The 14,530-nt window shown below is 44.4% G+C and overlaps 1 protein-coding gene across 2 annotated transcripts; it reads left to right on the top strand.

Moving 5' to 3' along the window:
• The first annotated feature begins 4,682 nt into the window (after positions 1–4,682).
• Positions 4,683–10,847, top strand: nr1d2a (nuclear receptor subfamily 1, group D, member 2a). 2 transcript variants are annotated; one of them, XM_061049822.1, is made up of 8 exons: positions 4,683–4,959; positions 6,986–7,222; positions 7,342–7,430; positions 7,539–7,683; positions 7,792–8,492; positions 8,607–8,792; positions 9,153–9,363; positions 9,551–10,847. In XM_061049822.1, exons 1-8 carry the CDS (start codon positions 4,929–4,931, stop codon positions 9,748–9,750), a joined length of 1,800 nt encoding a protein of 599 aa, XP_060905805.1. In that variant the 5' UTR covers positions 4,683–4,928; the 3' UTR covers positions 9,751–10,847. The 2 variants fall into 2 exon arrangements, with proteins under 2 accessions (XP_060905805.1, XP_060905806.1); XM_061049823.1 differs by lacking the exon at positions 4,683–4,959 and adding an exon at positions 5,309–5,913.
• The last annotated feature ends 3,683 nt before the right edge of the window (positions 10,848–14,530 follow it).

Here is a 14,530-nt window from a genome sequence, read left to right as displayed (position 1 = left end):
CAATCACTTAAAAAAACAGCCAAGTCCTCGCCACGACTTCACTTCATGTAAGGATTCAATAATCACCCGCAAACAGTTCTTCAGTAAAAACATACAAAAACACAACCAAGAACAAAACACTGGCAGTTTTTTTCACACGTTCTGCAGCCCCGGTAGGATCTCCTTCATTCTAACAAAGAGAAGACGAGAGGGTTTTTAAGATTTATTTTTGTGCCTTTTTAATGGAGAGATAGGACAGTGGGTAGAGTCGGAAATCAGGGCGAGAGAGAGAGTAGGGAACGACATGCTGGACAGGAGCCACAGGTGAGATTCGAACCCGGGCCGCCCGCCTGGAGGACCACAGCCTCCATACATGGGGTGAGCACACTAACCACTGCGCCACCAGCGCCCTAGACAAAGACTTTTTTTTTATTTGTTTTTTTTCGCAGAGAAACTTCTGTGTCCTTCATGCTGCTCCGTATGCATCTGCTGACATTTCAGAGAGAATAACAACGCAGCTGGGAGGAATTTCTTTTCCTTTTGCGACGATCTTGGCAACCGCTGTGGAAAAGCAGAATGTCTCATCTCTTCAGTGAGCCCGTCCTGAACACGCACGAGTTTAAGTAACTCAAAAAATTCCTCCTGACCGAAACTTTAACGAGACGTTTTTCATGACGACTTTAGAAAACATGTCAAAGACTTGTTATAGCTCTGAATAAATCTAAGATCTTGTTTGATAATTTGGTGCAGTCGTTGTAAACTCGAGTGATTATTATTTTATCTGCTAAAACTTTAAACATCCTGCTGTGGTGGGACATGAAAACAGATCATTAACAAACATAATAAGCTTGGGTTGAACTTTAAAACTGAGCCTCGCTGGTCAGCTCTTAAAATAGTTTGGGAGGATGCGACGTCCTGTCCTGTCCTGCCGAGAGTGAGAGAGAACTGTTCCACTGAGGCCTGAACTCTGTTTACACATCCCAGAGTTCTCACTCTCCTCTGAAGACGACAAGAAAAGTTCAATTTCATTTAATTTGTGTTGCACGTTTTTATCCATGTGCATACATGTGCGACTCACTGAAAATGGCTGCACGACCCACCTTTGGGTCCCGATCCACCAGTAGCCGTTTTCACATTAAGTCAAATCGAGCGTAGTATATAAATCAGAACATACCTATTATAGATCATTTAAACATATATTTTCCAAGTTTTAATCCTTAGTGTTAATCTTTGGATGCTGTATATCATGGTGGGTTGTCTATTGGCATGTCCTTATTTATATGTCATGTCCTTGTTATCATTTTTGAAAGCTAGCATGATTTTGAAAGTAGCATTCCCTCAGTGCTCCGTCTGCACCCGACTGTAAATATTAATGGACGAAGCCTTGAGTGACGTCAGCCATCTGTTCCTGTACCAGGCTGCAAACATGTTTATTTATGCTGTAAAAACTGCTTTTTCGCCTGTCGTGTATGTGACTTCCTGTGTTCCTGGAGCACAGCCTCAAGCGGAAACTCGACGAACTGCAGGATTTTGCACTTCCGCGTTGGCTTCATTTTTAAAGACCGGAGGGTGCCGCTTGGGAACAGCACACATTCCTGCCCTTCCTGTGCATACAAGGAATGCCTAAGACAGCGAGAGAAGCAGCAAAACCCCCAAACAAAGCATCAATGACAACAGCATGACATAGATAAAGTCCGAACAGCATAAAAGGAGGCGCTGGGGTGGAGGAGGGTTGCAGCTGTGGCTTGCAGACGGAGCAGCAAAGAGTAGTTGAGCAGTTTAAATAAGGCGGCATGACTACTACTTGACCAATAGGATGCTTTGAAGCAAATCAGCTGATGAGGGCTTGCATGAGATCAGCTGTTACCAAAAACTCTGGCATGATAGTAGAGCGTGAAACTGCGGCCTGCCTGAGCAAACGCTACGTTCAGTTTTTGTTATCTGTCCCCAAAGTGCGTTTTGAAACGGGGAAAAGGAGCTTCAGGTACGCTTGCCTGCGGCCTGGACGTCCTGCAGGATGAGCTGTGTCCGGGGGTCCTTGTCTCTTTAAATCTTTTTAAAAGTCGATTGAAGGTGTTGGCAGGTTGCAGATGCTTTGAATAATTACTTTTACTGCTCTGTGACTCAGGAAATGTTGATCTGTGTTTTTATGTCTGCCGCGCCTCTCTGCCGGGACACTCTGGTAAACGAGGTTCTCCTGGTTACAAAAATGTCTAAAGGCTCTGAGTCGAGCGCAGCACATATCTCAAAGTACCTGATGTGACCTTTGATATAAAGAACAAAGTGTTCTTATCACATATATTATTAAAATATATCCATTTGAGTGCAGACACTGTGTTCAGGTTTGTTCTCGATAGAGTACACGTTGCTTTTCTCACTGTGACGTATAAATATCTTTACAGACAATTAAATAAAATGTTGACATGACCCTTACAGGTTTTGGGAACCGTCATCCCTAGAAATCCAATCGTTTTATCTCGTGTAGTGTTTCAAAGTGAGCGCCAGTCAAGGCCACACATGGGACGCCTCACAACCTTTCGACAGAAATGACGTGTGCTGTCATCTCAGGGTCACTGACCAATGAGAGCACAGAGCGCTCTGCACGTGCAAAAGTCACAAACATAATGGTGAAGCAAAAGGAGAACGATGACGTTGGAGCTGTGAGATGGAACTATGAGACAGAGGAAAAGTTTGTGGAGCTCTGGCAAAAACGTTTGCTGACAGTCTTCTTGTCTGGGTGTCGTCTAGCTCCGCCCCTCTTCATTCCAAGCTCGTGATGTCGGTCGTAATGATTTGTTGGGTACCACCGTGTAGTCTGTCATGTCTGTGGGTCAAGTCTGGCTCTGACTCAGTGACCGCGACAAAAAGACGTGAAGAAGTGCCGTTTCACCTCCACATTTAAACCATCCAGTTTGTGTGTTGTCATGATTTGAGTTAAAATCTCAGAGCAGACAATGCCTTGCACCCCCCCTTTGAGGTCTTTGGTGACCCCTGGGGGGGGGGCCCGGACCCTAGGTTGGGAACCAATACTTTGGGGCTACATACATTAATCTGTGAATGTTCAACAAATACTAGATTTTGTAAGATATTAATTTCTTCTGATCACAACTGAATACACCTTTAGCTCGGGTTTTAGGGTCAAAGAAAATCTTGGACTCAGTGTACCATGATGCATTGCGGTAACTCTCTGGTTTGAGTTTTCATACACGTCATTGTGTCTTGTGTGAGAGCGTAGGTTTGTCTTCCTTGTGCATCTGAAGGACGGAGCAAAGATAAAGTGTTCCTTTAGAAGGCCGTACTACGTCTTCCTTCTGTTCTCTGCTGAGTCCTTAACGCAGCCCGCAGCTGTAGCCTTCGATCTGATGGACTCGTCATGTACACGTATTCTGGCTGTTTTCAACAAGCTAATGGTCGTTTCTTTCAATTCTACATAAATGGGTGTCTTTGCTCTTTCCATAAAAATGTCCAGTGTGGAGAGAAAGGGTTAAAAAAGTAATAATAATTTGCATGCATGTGCCCACAAACATCATGCCACCCCCCCCCCCCCCCCCCCAAACCCCAGATTTAAAAAAGATTGGACACGCCCCTTCTAAATGTGATAATAAACTAATAAACTGTCTGTCCTGCATGGTTCATGTATTCTACACACTAGTTGTTCACACAATTTCTGGGGGGGGGGGGGGTTGAAAATTAAAAATAAAGAGAATCGAAAAAAGACCAAGTAGTTTGAGTTGTATCTTTCCTCACTAGAAGTTCATTGATTTAGACAAGTCATTGTTCCTTGTTTTATTTTTGGGGAGCCTAGTCCTTTATCCGGCCAAAGACTGCAGATGGAAACATGAGCGTGTCTATTTTCCCTCACTATGCAGCAAGGAAAACAAGGACACATATCCAAAACATAAAATAAGAGGGGGAGGGGGGGTGGGTGTGTGCAACAGCACATTATGTGCTTTATAGAATTGGCCAGCCTTGATGCTTAGGGAATGTAGGCTTGAAGGAAAAAAAGGGATGAGGGAACACTTAGGACTAAAAATACATAAGGAATATTTCCAAAGGATCCTGTTTGTGCATGAGTGTGTATTTCAGCCTATGTGGGTGTAAATGTAAATGTGTTTCCACTCATGGCATTAATAAAGTATTCCTGATCCTGATTCTGATTAAAATACAGAATAAAAATAAACAAAATGTGCAGCCCCATCACGCTGACATCTCTCAGTTAGTGCATGTCCATCCATGTGAGGGCAAAAGTAATTTCCCCTCATGAGATGAATAAAGTACCTGCTTCTACTTCTTATTGTTATTATTATTAATGTACAGTATGTTTAACTGTATACACTCGAACTCAATGTGCACTTTTAATTTGACTTTATTGTGCTGCAGCTTCTTATCTGATTATGGGAAAAAATGAATAAATAAATAAATAAAAAACATGCTGTTGATGTCTGCTGTCGGGACATGAGCGCACGCGGCACTGCCATACCTTCCTGTTCAGGCTGCAGCCCACAGTTGTGCTGTGCAACGTGACCGCTGTGTTACCATTCCGCTGTTACGTCGACAAAACGCGTTTAGCTCCGCCCCCTCCGGTGTCCTAAAAGTGTGTCACTGGGTTAAAGTGGCCCGGGCTGAGGGAGGCAGCGGAGGGGCGTGGCCGACAGCCCACTATTGAGAACATTTAGTCCTCCTGACTCACCCGCAGTCACACACAACCGAGGGGGACTTCCTTGCACACAGACGTATACGTACTTGTTCTCTCGGAGGCTGTACATTATTTCCTGAATCGCAATCTTTTTAATATGAGCTTCAGCACCGTCTGTACACTCTTTGGACTAGCTCACAGTTAGTCGTTTTCCGTGACAGTGGAAGAAGTCGTGACTCACTGTTGAGTTTAGTTAAAACATCAGTTTGGACATTTTGTTTTCCTTTTCCTCGGAAAAAAAAGAGAAGGAGACATGCCTGAGGACGCTGGGACAGCCAAGCCTGGTAAGATGACAACTCTCTTTTTTTTTAATAAATTATACTAAGCATGCTATCTGCAGACACTTTGTTGCATTGACCCTTTTGAACATCTAGTGAGTAACACAAATGCTTAACTAACACATAAAGCAACCTTATACCAAGTGGTATTTTGTCTGAAATGGCCATTGTCTTTTTTATTATACCAAAATCATTATCATACAAGCTGTTTTTAAAAGCATGCATTGACCTTTTTGGACATTTAGTGATTAATTTGTCCAACACAAATGCTTATCGAACACATAAAGCAACCTTATAATAAAATTAATAATTATACCAACTATAATTGGTACATGTGAAGTGCAGACAAACTACAGCATTTGTTGTAAAGAGTTGTTAAAATTGTATGAAAACATAATGTATAAGCGTATATTGAATGATTGTATCACAACTAGTATTAAGTATAAGATCCAGGTATTAATTAAGTCTCTAAGGAGGGCACCACAGCAATGAATGGCGACCTAGAATTTGAGTCTACTTTTCTATTTGTTGCTGGAAATCAGCATCACATTCGTGTTTTTAGTGTCTTAATTTTGTCTGAACATGTCCAGGAGGGCGCTAGTTGTGATTTGGAGTTGCGTGCACCGTGATAAAGTCGCTGTTCGCCTCGTGTTTCCGTGCTTTAAATCGGGGTTAGGAGTGCCAGAGCTGCCTGTACATTTGACACAACAGCCAGTGTTTATCTTCCCCGGCCCCTCTCACATGGACAGCGTAGCTAGCCATGTGCCTGTGTGTGTGTACACGAGTTCTAGAACACGGCTCTGATTGGTCGAGGGGGCGTTCCTCTTCTGGCGCACGCTTCAATTGGAACTCTTCTCCGATTGGCCGATGAGGAGCCCGTGACGCGGCGCATTGCATAATTCACTGTACACTCTGCGCTGCCGACGCGAGGCTGGCCTGCTAAAGTACACGTGAGACGGGGTGAGACAACAGCCGCTGACCTAGTTTTTTTTTTTTTTTTTTCCTCCTCCTCCTCCTCGCGCCTCGCTTTCACAGAAATTCATGACAGGTCCACGTGTGGGTGGGCCGTGAAACGGTACAGTCATGGTCTGGGTTAGGTAATCGCTCACTGGAGCCTCTACATGTTTTCTAGACTTTATTGAGAAAAAAAAAAAACGCTTTTTGAATCGGCACAAATATGTAAATAAAGGCGCACAGAGCAGCACTTCTTCGTCGTGTTCTTTTAATTTTAAATGGAAAGTCTTTGAGCATGCTCGGGTTTTAAAAGCGCACTGCCCTACTTTAGTTCACATATTTAGACACGGGGTCACGCCGACACTGGAGAGCACTTTGCGGTTGCGTTAAAGTGCCTTGCTCAAGGGCATTTAATCCCAAATATTTACATTCAAAAAAGTTAAATAAACCAAAATTCTTGGTTATAAACACGACTTGTCGAATGCACAATAAAAATAAAAAAACATACACATTTCTTAAGTTTCATAACAAGGATGCGGGCTCTTGACCAAACTTTTAATTAAAGTTTTAATTTGAAGAAAAAGTCCCCGGAAGTGTTCTCCTGCCAAACATGTTATTCCACAAGCGGCCGCTGGATGTTTTCCCTTTCACATTCTTTTGTTCCTACGACTGTTGTGTTGTGTTGCTCAAGTGCTTCAGTGACCCTGTCTGGTCGTCAGTCAGCGAAGCACACTCCCCATAGAGTCCCAGTCGTGTTATGTAACATGTTATCCAATCAGCAGGCACTGGGGGTGATAAAGCAGGTCAATGTCAACACACACACACACACACACACACACACACAGAGGCGTGTCAGAGGCACTTGTTCCTACTGTACAGAAAGGAGTGTTTATTTAGCGAACCGAGCTTTTTTTAACCTCGCTGTTCTCTTTACACACTCTGTTATCTCTGCCTACGCTGCACTTTGCCAAGGTTGTTGTGATAGATCAAGTTGGTTTTCTGTGTCTTTCTGTCAATCATAAACTGACTTTTTGCTTGATGCATGATTTAACATGCCACCATCTTTCTCTCTCAACAGGAGGCGTCATCGCCTATATTTCCTCTGGCTCCGCCTCCAGCCCAGAGTCCTGTATGAGCACCAGCAGCAGCAGCAGCAGCTACCTGTCGACATCGCCCACGCCGCCCCGCCCCTCGTTGCCCAGCAGGGCCGTGGGCATGGTGGTGGATATCTGTCCGCCGTCCAAGAGCGGCCAGCGCGGACACGGCGTGGAGAAGGCAGGTCGCTCCTCCACGTCCGCCAAGAGCAGCATCACAAGTAAGCACAACATCAGGGTCATGTGGCCGTTAACATTTTATCCAATTGATCATTAAAATGTCTGTTCTTGTGCTCATGAGTCACGTCTTATCTCTGATTTTTTTTTTTTTTTTTTGCAGAAATCAACGGCATGGTGTTGTTGTGTAAGGTGTGCGGGGACGTGGCCTCGGGCTTCCACTATGGCGTCCATGCTTGCGAGGGCTGCAAGGTGAGACAAGTTCCTGCAGAGAAACATCCTCTTGCGTCAAGTCGGCTTGATCTCCTCTCGCCAGTGTTTCAGAATAACATGACTAATGCTTCTCTTGTCGTTCTTCAGGGCTTCTTCAGGAGAAGCATCCAGCAGAACATCCAGTACAAGAAGTGTCTTAAGATGGAGAACTGCACCATCATGAGGATCAACAGGAACCGCTGCCAGCAGTGTCGCTTCAAGAAGTGTTTGGCTGTCGGCATGTCCAGAGACGGTGAGCAGGACAATTAGTTTAGTCTCGGCCAAGCATTCTGTCTACTTTATTTATATATACGGCTAAATAAAATGCATTTTACTAATCGTGATTTTTATTTAACTTTAGCGGTCAGATTTGGACGTATCCCAAAACGGGAGAAGCAGAGGATGCTGCTTGAGATGCAGAACGCGATGAACAACATGATGAGTAACAACAGCCAGCTGCACAGCATGCTGCATGGTCACCAGAGCCCCTCGCTGCCCATGGAGGCCATGACCAGAGACTCCAGCTCCTCCAGCTCCTCTTCCTCCTGCTCTGCTTCCGATTCCCCCTCAAGCTCAAGCCCCTCCTCCCCTCAGTGCCCCCAGGACTCAGAATCTGTCGTTTCCATGGACACCAACTCCAGCTCTGCCTCGTCCTGCGGGTCAGACAGCGGTGAGGATGAATCGGTTGTCACGGTGAACAGGCGGCACCAGAATGCCTTTGCGTTTAACCAGGAGAGGTCACTGAGGCAGGACCAGGCCTCACCGTCGCCAGTCGCCCTGGAGACGGGATGCGAGAGCCGCATGGAGGAGCAGCAGGAGATCTGGAACAGCTGGAACAACAGTGCGGCCGGCAGAGGTTTCCAGCATTGCTCATACAGCAATAGCCAACACGTCACCAACTCTGTTTACAGGGAGGAGAGGGAAGTCTACCAGCAGCAGCCTCAGCAGCAGCTCAACAGCACCCCTAGCTGTGAGCCATCAGAAGACAGCCAATTTAACACACAAACTGCCTCCAGTGGTTACAATGGACCAACGCACTGTGTCAACAACAGGGCACACTTGGTGAGTTTATTTATCTTACTTACTTCTTAAAATTCACATCATTTTAAAAAACTATTCGGAGCGACATTTTGGATCCCCCTCCCTTATTTGACCTCCTGTCTTGATGTTTTCCAGGTCTGTCCCATGAACACATCCCCCTACGTGGACCCCACCAAGCCGAGCCAGGAGATCTGGGAGGAGTTCTCCATGAGCTTCACCCCCGCTGTGCGGGAGGTCGTCGACTTCGCCAAGAGGATCCCGGGCTTCCGTGACCTCTCAGAGCACGACCAAGTCAGCCTGCTGAAAGCTGGAACCTTCGAGGTTAGAGGGCAAACAAGCGAAAACATAAACACAGCGTGTTATTTTGTGCTGGCTCCGAAGTCAAACATGGTGGCCTATTCAAACACTGAGGCTTTCTTAAACAAAGCAGACAGTCCTCTCTCTGTGTTTGCTGACTAATAATTGCTCTGATAAAAGTTGGAAATGAAAATTTAAAAAGACTTACATAAATTATAAATGCGATTGAGACTGTTCAATGTTAGTTTCTTCTGGGAAAAGCTAAAGTACACACAGTGTAGCTGGTTGGATTTAGAATATTCTCCACATTTAGCTTCAACACAGATTTATCCAAGAATTAAAACTCATAAGCTAACAAACCATTTTCTTGTTTTTATTTTCCAGGTGCTGATGGTCCGATTCGCCTCTCTGTTCAACATGGTCGAGCGGACGGTGACCTTCCTTAGTGGCAAACGTTACAACCTCGACACGCTACGGTCGCTGGGTGCTGGCGAGCTGCTCAACTCCATGTGCGAGTTCAGCGAGAAACTGGCTGGGCTGCGTCTCGACTCGGACGAAATGAGCCTCTTCACGGCCGTGGTGCTCGTCTCAGCCGGTAAGAGGACTTCAGTGGGAATATTTGCTGATGTTAGGCTAAAAATGAAACAGTTGAGCACAAGGTATCGGATCCAAGTACTTAAAAAAAAAAATGTTAGAGCTGATAGGAAAGTGTCTTTCAGGAATTTGAAAGCCTTGTTCTGTCTTCAAAAATGAACCCTTTCTCTTCCCTTGTCTTGGCTCAGACCGCTCAGGTATCCAGGACTTGAACTCAGTGGAGGCCCTGCAGGACAAACTGATCCGCGGCCTGCGAAACCTTGTGATGCAGAACCACGGCGAGGAGTCGGCCACCACTTTCACCAAGCTGCTGCTCAAGCTGCCCGAGCTGCGTTCACTCAACAACATGCACTCAGAGGAACTGCTCTCCTTCAAGGTTCACCCATGAAAGCTTCCTGAGGGGAGGAACCATCGCTGCCCTCCACCCTGATCCACAAACCTCCACCAGGACCTGCCTCTTACTTACCCCCTCGTTATTCGACCAACCCCTTACTTGTGTCTCATTTTTTTTTTTAGAATGTATTAAAAGTTGTTTTTTTATCTATTTTTGTTAAGTTGACCACGTGGAGTCTGAGAGGTGAAGAATATAAAACGTACTGTATTTATAGAAGAGATAGCTTAAGCTTGTTGCACACAAACACATGCTAGTGCGCGTGTCTGAGAGTCTCTGAAGTCTAGCTATGTTCAAGGTGCGTTTCTGTTCGCGAGTGAAACAAGAGTACTTAACTGGCTTCAGGAAAACTTAAAGTGGAAACTAAGTAGAGGATCCATTTAATTCCAAAGTGTGTTCTCTGCTGAGCGGGTGAATGTGAGAGACGATACAGAACGTACACACCACATGTCCGTTTGGTCCAATATTCTGACAGAGAAATGGCTATCAGAAAACGTCTCTCTGAATGTGTGACGGTCGCTGCTAATGCATGGCTGTACTCGATGCGAATATCTTTTACTTGGATCTTCTCCCCTTGCCTCAGAAAGCATCAGTTCATTGTTTTTTTTTTTTAGCGTGTACAAAGTGTTGTATCTTTTCTTTTTATTTAATACATTTGTTGTTTGTTTGTTTTTTTGAACATGTAAACTGCCTGCACACTGTCTGGTGATTTCTGGGGGAGTCGATGACGCCATTTTTCAGCAACACTACATTTGCACATGTTCTGGAGCGGGAAAAAACCAAGTAACACAAAATCTCAAACGTGCAACGCCGCATCATGTAAAGGCTACATGTTATCTTAGTCACGCCGCAGTGTTTGCCCACTTTCCACTTTCTATGACTTTGATTTTGTTATTTTTTATTTTTATGAAACTTTGAGTGATGTCGGCATAGCACTGAATTTGAAACTTGTTTTTTTTTTGTTATCAAATTTGTTGAAAAACTTGTTTCTTTGACTGGCAACACTGCCACATGTAAATAACTATAAATATATATAAATATCTGATGGACATAGAATATATATATATAGTATGAATAAATACAAATTAAGCATACTCATTGTGGTTTGTGTTTTTATTATCTGTAAACTATGAATCAATCAGATCATGACACATGGATGAGTGATGCAGTGATTGTTTTCTACCACTAGGTGGAGCTATTTACAACAGTTTGATATGAAGCTCTGCTGTTTGTCCTGCAAGTTGTTGAACATCAGAGGAAAGGCCAGTGGTCCAAAGAGCAAATATACTTTTTTCTTTTATGCATTTCAATTCAACTTAAAGTTCAGATTAGATCGATAGATGGGGGTGGCTGTGGCTCAGTTGGTAGAGTTGGTCATCTCTCAACCGGTGGGTGAGGGTTCAATCCCCAACTCCTGCAGCTTCATGTCCGATGTTTCCTTGGGTCAAGACACTTAACCCCAAGTTGCTCCCGCTGCTTCATCGGCGGAGTATGAATGTGTATGAATGGGATTAGTTCTGATGGTCACTGTACACAGCAGCCTCTACCATCAGTGTCTGAATGTGTAGGTGTGACCTGCGGTGTAAAAAGAGCTCTGAGTAGAAAAGCGCTATATAAGCTCAAGTCCATTTACCATTTGCCATAGCTAGACAGCCTTTTTTGTACCAAATGGTAAATGGACTTGAGCTTGTATAGTTCTTTTCTAGTATTCTGACTACTCAAAGGACACATCGGACACGTGGCTGCAGGATCTGGGGATCAAACCCCCGACCTTTGTTGAGAGACGACTGACTCTAGTTGCCCCTTCGAAATCTGAATATTCACAGACTCAGATTTTTTTCCACTGTGACAAATAACATAACAGCACAACATGTGAACTGGACCAAGTGCACTGGAACCTCTCCAGGACCTGAACCGGTGACCCTCCGATGCCCAACCCAAGTCCCTTCAAACTGAACTGAGGAGGCTTTGCAGAGCTCACATATTACCTCTCCATTTACATCTCTCCTCCGCATGACTTCAATGTTTTTAAAGAACAGATTGTCTCTGTATTCAAAGCGCTCTCCACATGTAAATCTTTGAACGAGTTCTGTGTCCAATGATCCATGAGGAGGCTGCGCAATGACTTTCTTAGGTCAACTCTTCAAAACATCCATCCATTATCTATACCACTTTTCCTGTTCTGACACACAGCTTTATGTTTTACAGATTTTCAGTTTTTTAAACCTCATATTTATCGGTACGGTCAGTGTCAATCACTTCTGATAACTCGTCCGCCGTCCTCCCCCACGTTGGGACGATCAGGTCGAGCAGGAAGCAAGAAAGAAGGGCCTTTTTGAATAGGTGATGTAGTTGTGTGTTCTTGGCTTCTATTGTTATATTACTGCATGGAAATTGCAATCGATAAAATGACATTTAGTGATAGTTTAACACATTTTCCCACCTTCTTCTTGTCTACAACTTTTCTTCCTTACTCATTTCACGACCTATGGACGGCCGGCGCCCCTAGCTTTGCCTATACGGCCTATGCCATGGGCCGGCCCTGGCCTAACTAACAATAAAGGTACCAGTATATAAAATTATATATACCCCTATTTAACCCTTGTGTAGCTAAAGCATTAGCCGTTTAATTGAATGCATTAATGATTGTATGACATAGTAAATGACGAAGAAGAAACAGCTCTCAGGCTCCGTCCAAATGAAGCCACGATAGCTGAGTATGTTTGGTGAAATTAATTGTGGGAGAGTTGTGCTCACGCGTTATTAGCATCAGCATAGATTACTCCCAGAGGTGGGTAGTAACGCGCTACATTTACTCCGTTACAAATACTTGAGTAACTTTTTGGATAAATTGTCCCTGCGGGACGTCTTCAGCCAACATTTCTATAACGTGACTATTTAATAAGGTCCCATATTATGCCTTTTCTGGTTTTATATGCTCTTTAGTGTGTTTTCCAAGTGTCCTGTGCATGTTTAGGCACATCCATGTGCAAAAATTCAAAGTCCGCGGAAACGCGGCTTCTCCTATGTCCTCCTGTTAGCTGTAGCATTAGCCGCATGTAACGCTCGGTTCTAGCCCCCCTCGATAAAAATTTGTCAGTCCGACGTCATTGTCAGTGTGAGATCACTGATCTAAGCCCATTGGGTCGTTGTGTCAAGCCCAGCAGCTCATGTTGCACGCCCGTTAACTTCTGTAGCACGCCCACGATATGTCGTAGCCTGCGGTAGCACAGTAGTGCTAAGGTGCTAATGTTTATGCTGCCCTCGGACGGAGCCAGTGGCTGCATTCCCAATATGGTAAAAGAGGCGGGACATTTCCGAGAACCGTGCTGAGCAACTGACCAATAACGACAGAGCGGATCGGCAGACCAATCAGAGCAGACTTGGCCCACGTGGGGTCTAACAGTGTGGGCTCAGCAGAGCGTAGCTGACAGACTCAGAGCGTAGAGGGAGCAAGGAGGAGCAGTACATGAAAACAGACACTTTTTACGGACTTTATCTATTGTGAACGTACAAAAGTAGGAACATAGATTAAATATACGAACCCCAAAAAGGGCATAATATGGGCTCTTTAACCAATAAAAACATAACGTTGGCTTTGGCTGACAAAATCTTGCCAATCAAATGCAGCCAGTTGAGTCACATGACAAGTGTTGTCATGTTGTCATTGACAACACAAAAAACCCTCCGCGCCGATGTTGTGTCCGTGGCCGTGCACGCAGATTTTACAGACTATCTGGGTGAGTCGACAAAATGGAAGAAACCGCTGATTCTGAGGAGCAACAACCACACCCCTGGCCTCACATACAAAGTATGTTTGACTTTAAAACTTACAAAGAAAACAGCTACACAAGTGGATATTTCAGCCTACAAGAACTCGACGTCAAACCTGAGAAAGCATGTTGCGGTAAGTTATCCCCTTCACTCACTCACACACACACACACGCACACACGAGTTTAAACATTAGTTTTGGCGGTTGATAGCTAACGTTAACTTAGCACTGTTACATGCCCCACAGTATTTCCATATATAAAGTTTCTGTTTGAATTTGTTGTCATACTGTGTCTATTTTAATGGATAAATCTCTCATTGCCTCGTTGGTATCTTTTTCTGTCCACAGAGGGTTCACCCTAACAAACTGACCACGTACACAAACCTAATCAAGTCGAATAAAAAGCGAAAATCCTCCTCTTCTCATGAACCTGTGAAGAAGGCCAATATCACAAATTCCTTCACTAGCCCACGGCGGGTAACACAAGCAGCGTTAGACAAGCTATTGGTTAATTTTATATGTTAGAGTATGATAGAAACTTTGCAACCTCAGTGTACAGTAATGACAAGGAAAACGTTATGTTCCAGAATACAGGAAGATGCAAATAACATGAAGAGCATAATCATTAAAAAGCTGAGTGCTGTGAACCATGTAGCTACTACAACAGACTGCTGGTCTGCCAGACAACGTAGTTATTTGTCACCTGTCACTGGATAGACCAAACATCACAGGAGAGGCAATCTGCTGCATTAGCTTGTAAACGTTTCAGAGGCTCGCACACATTCGACGTTCTTGCTTCTGCATTAGAGGAAATACATTCTGAGTACAACATCAGGGAAAAAGTGACTAGGACGACAACGGCCAGTGGCTCAAACTTTCTGAAGGCCTTTCGGGTGTATGGGGAGGAGAGAGAAGATGTTACTGAAGTACAGGAGGAGACAGACTCCATCACTGATGATGCATCAGAAGATGAAAGTGAAGAGGTGGAATATCAAGATGTGTCT

This window comes from Labrus mixtus, chromosome 11 (assembly GCF_963584025.1).
Source record: "Labrus mixtus chromosome 11, fLabMix1.1, whole genome shotgun sequence".
Classification (NCBI taxonomy): domain Eukaryota; kingdom Metazoa; phylum Chordata; class Actinopteri; order Labriformes; family Labridae; genus Labrus; species Labrus mixtus.
This window is presented reverse-complemented; position numbering and strand designations above follow the sequence as displayed.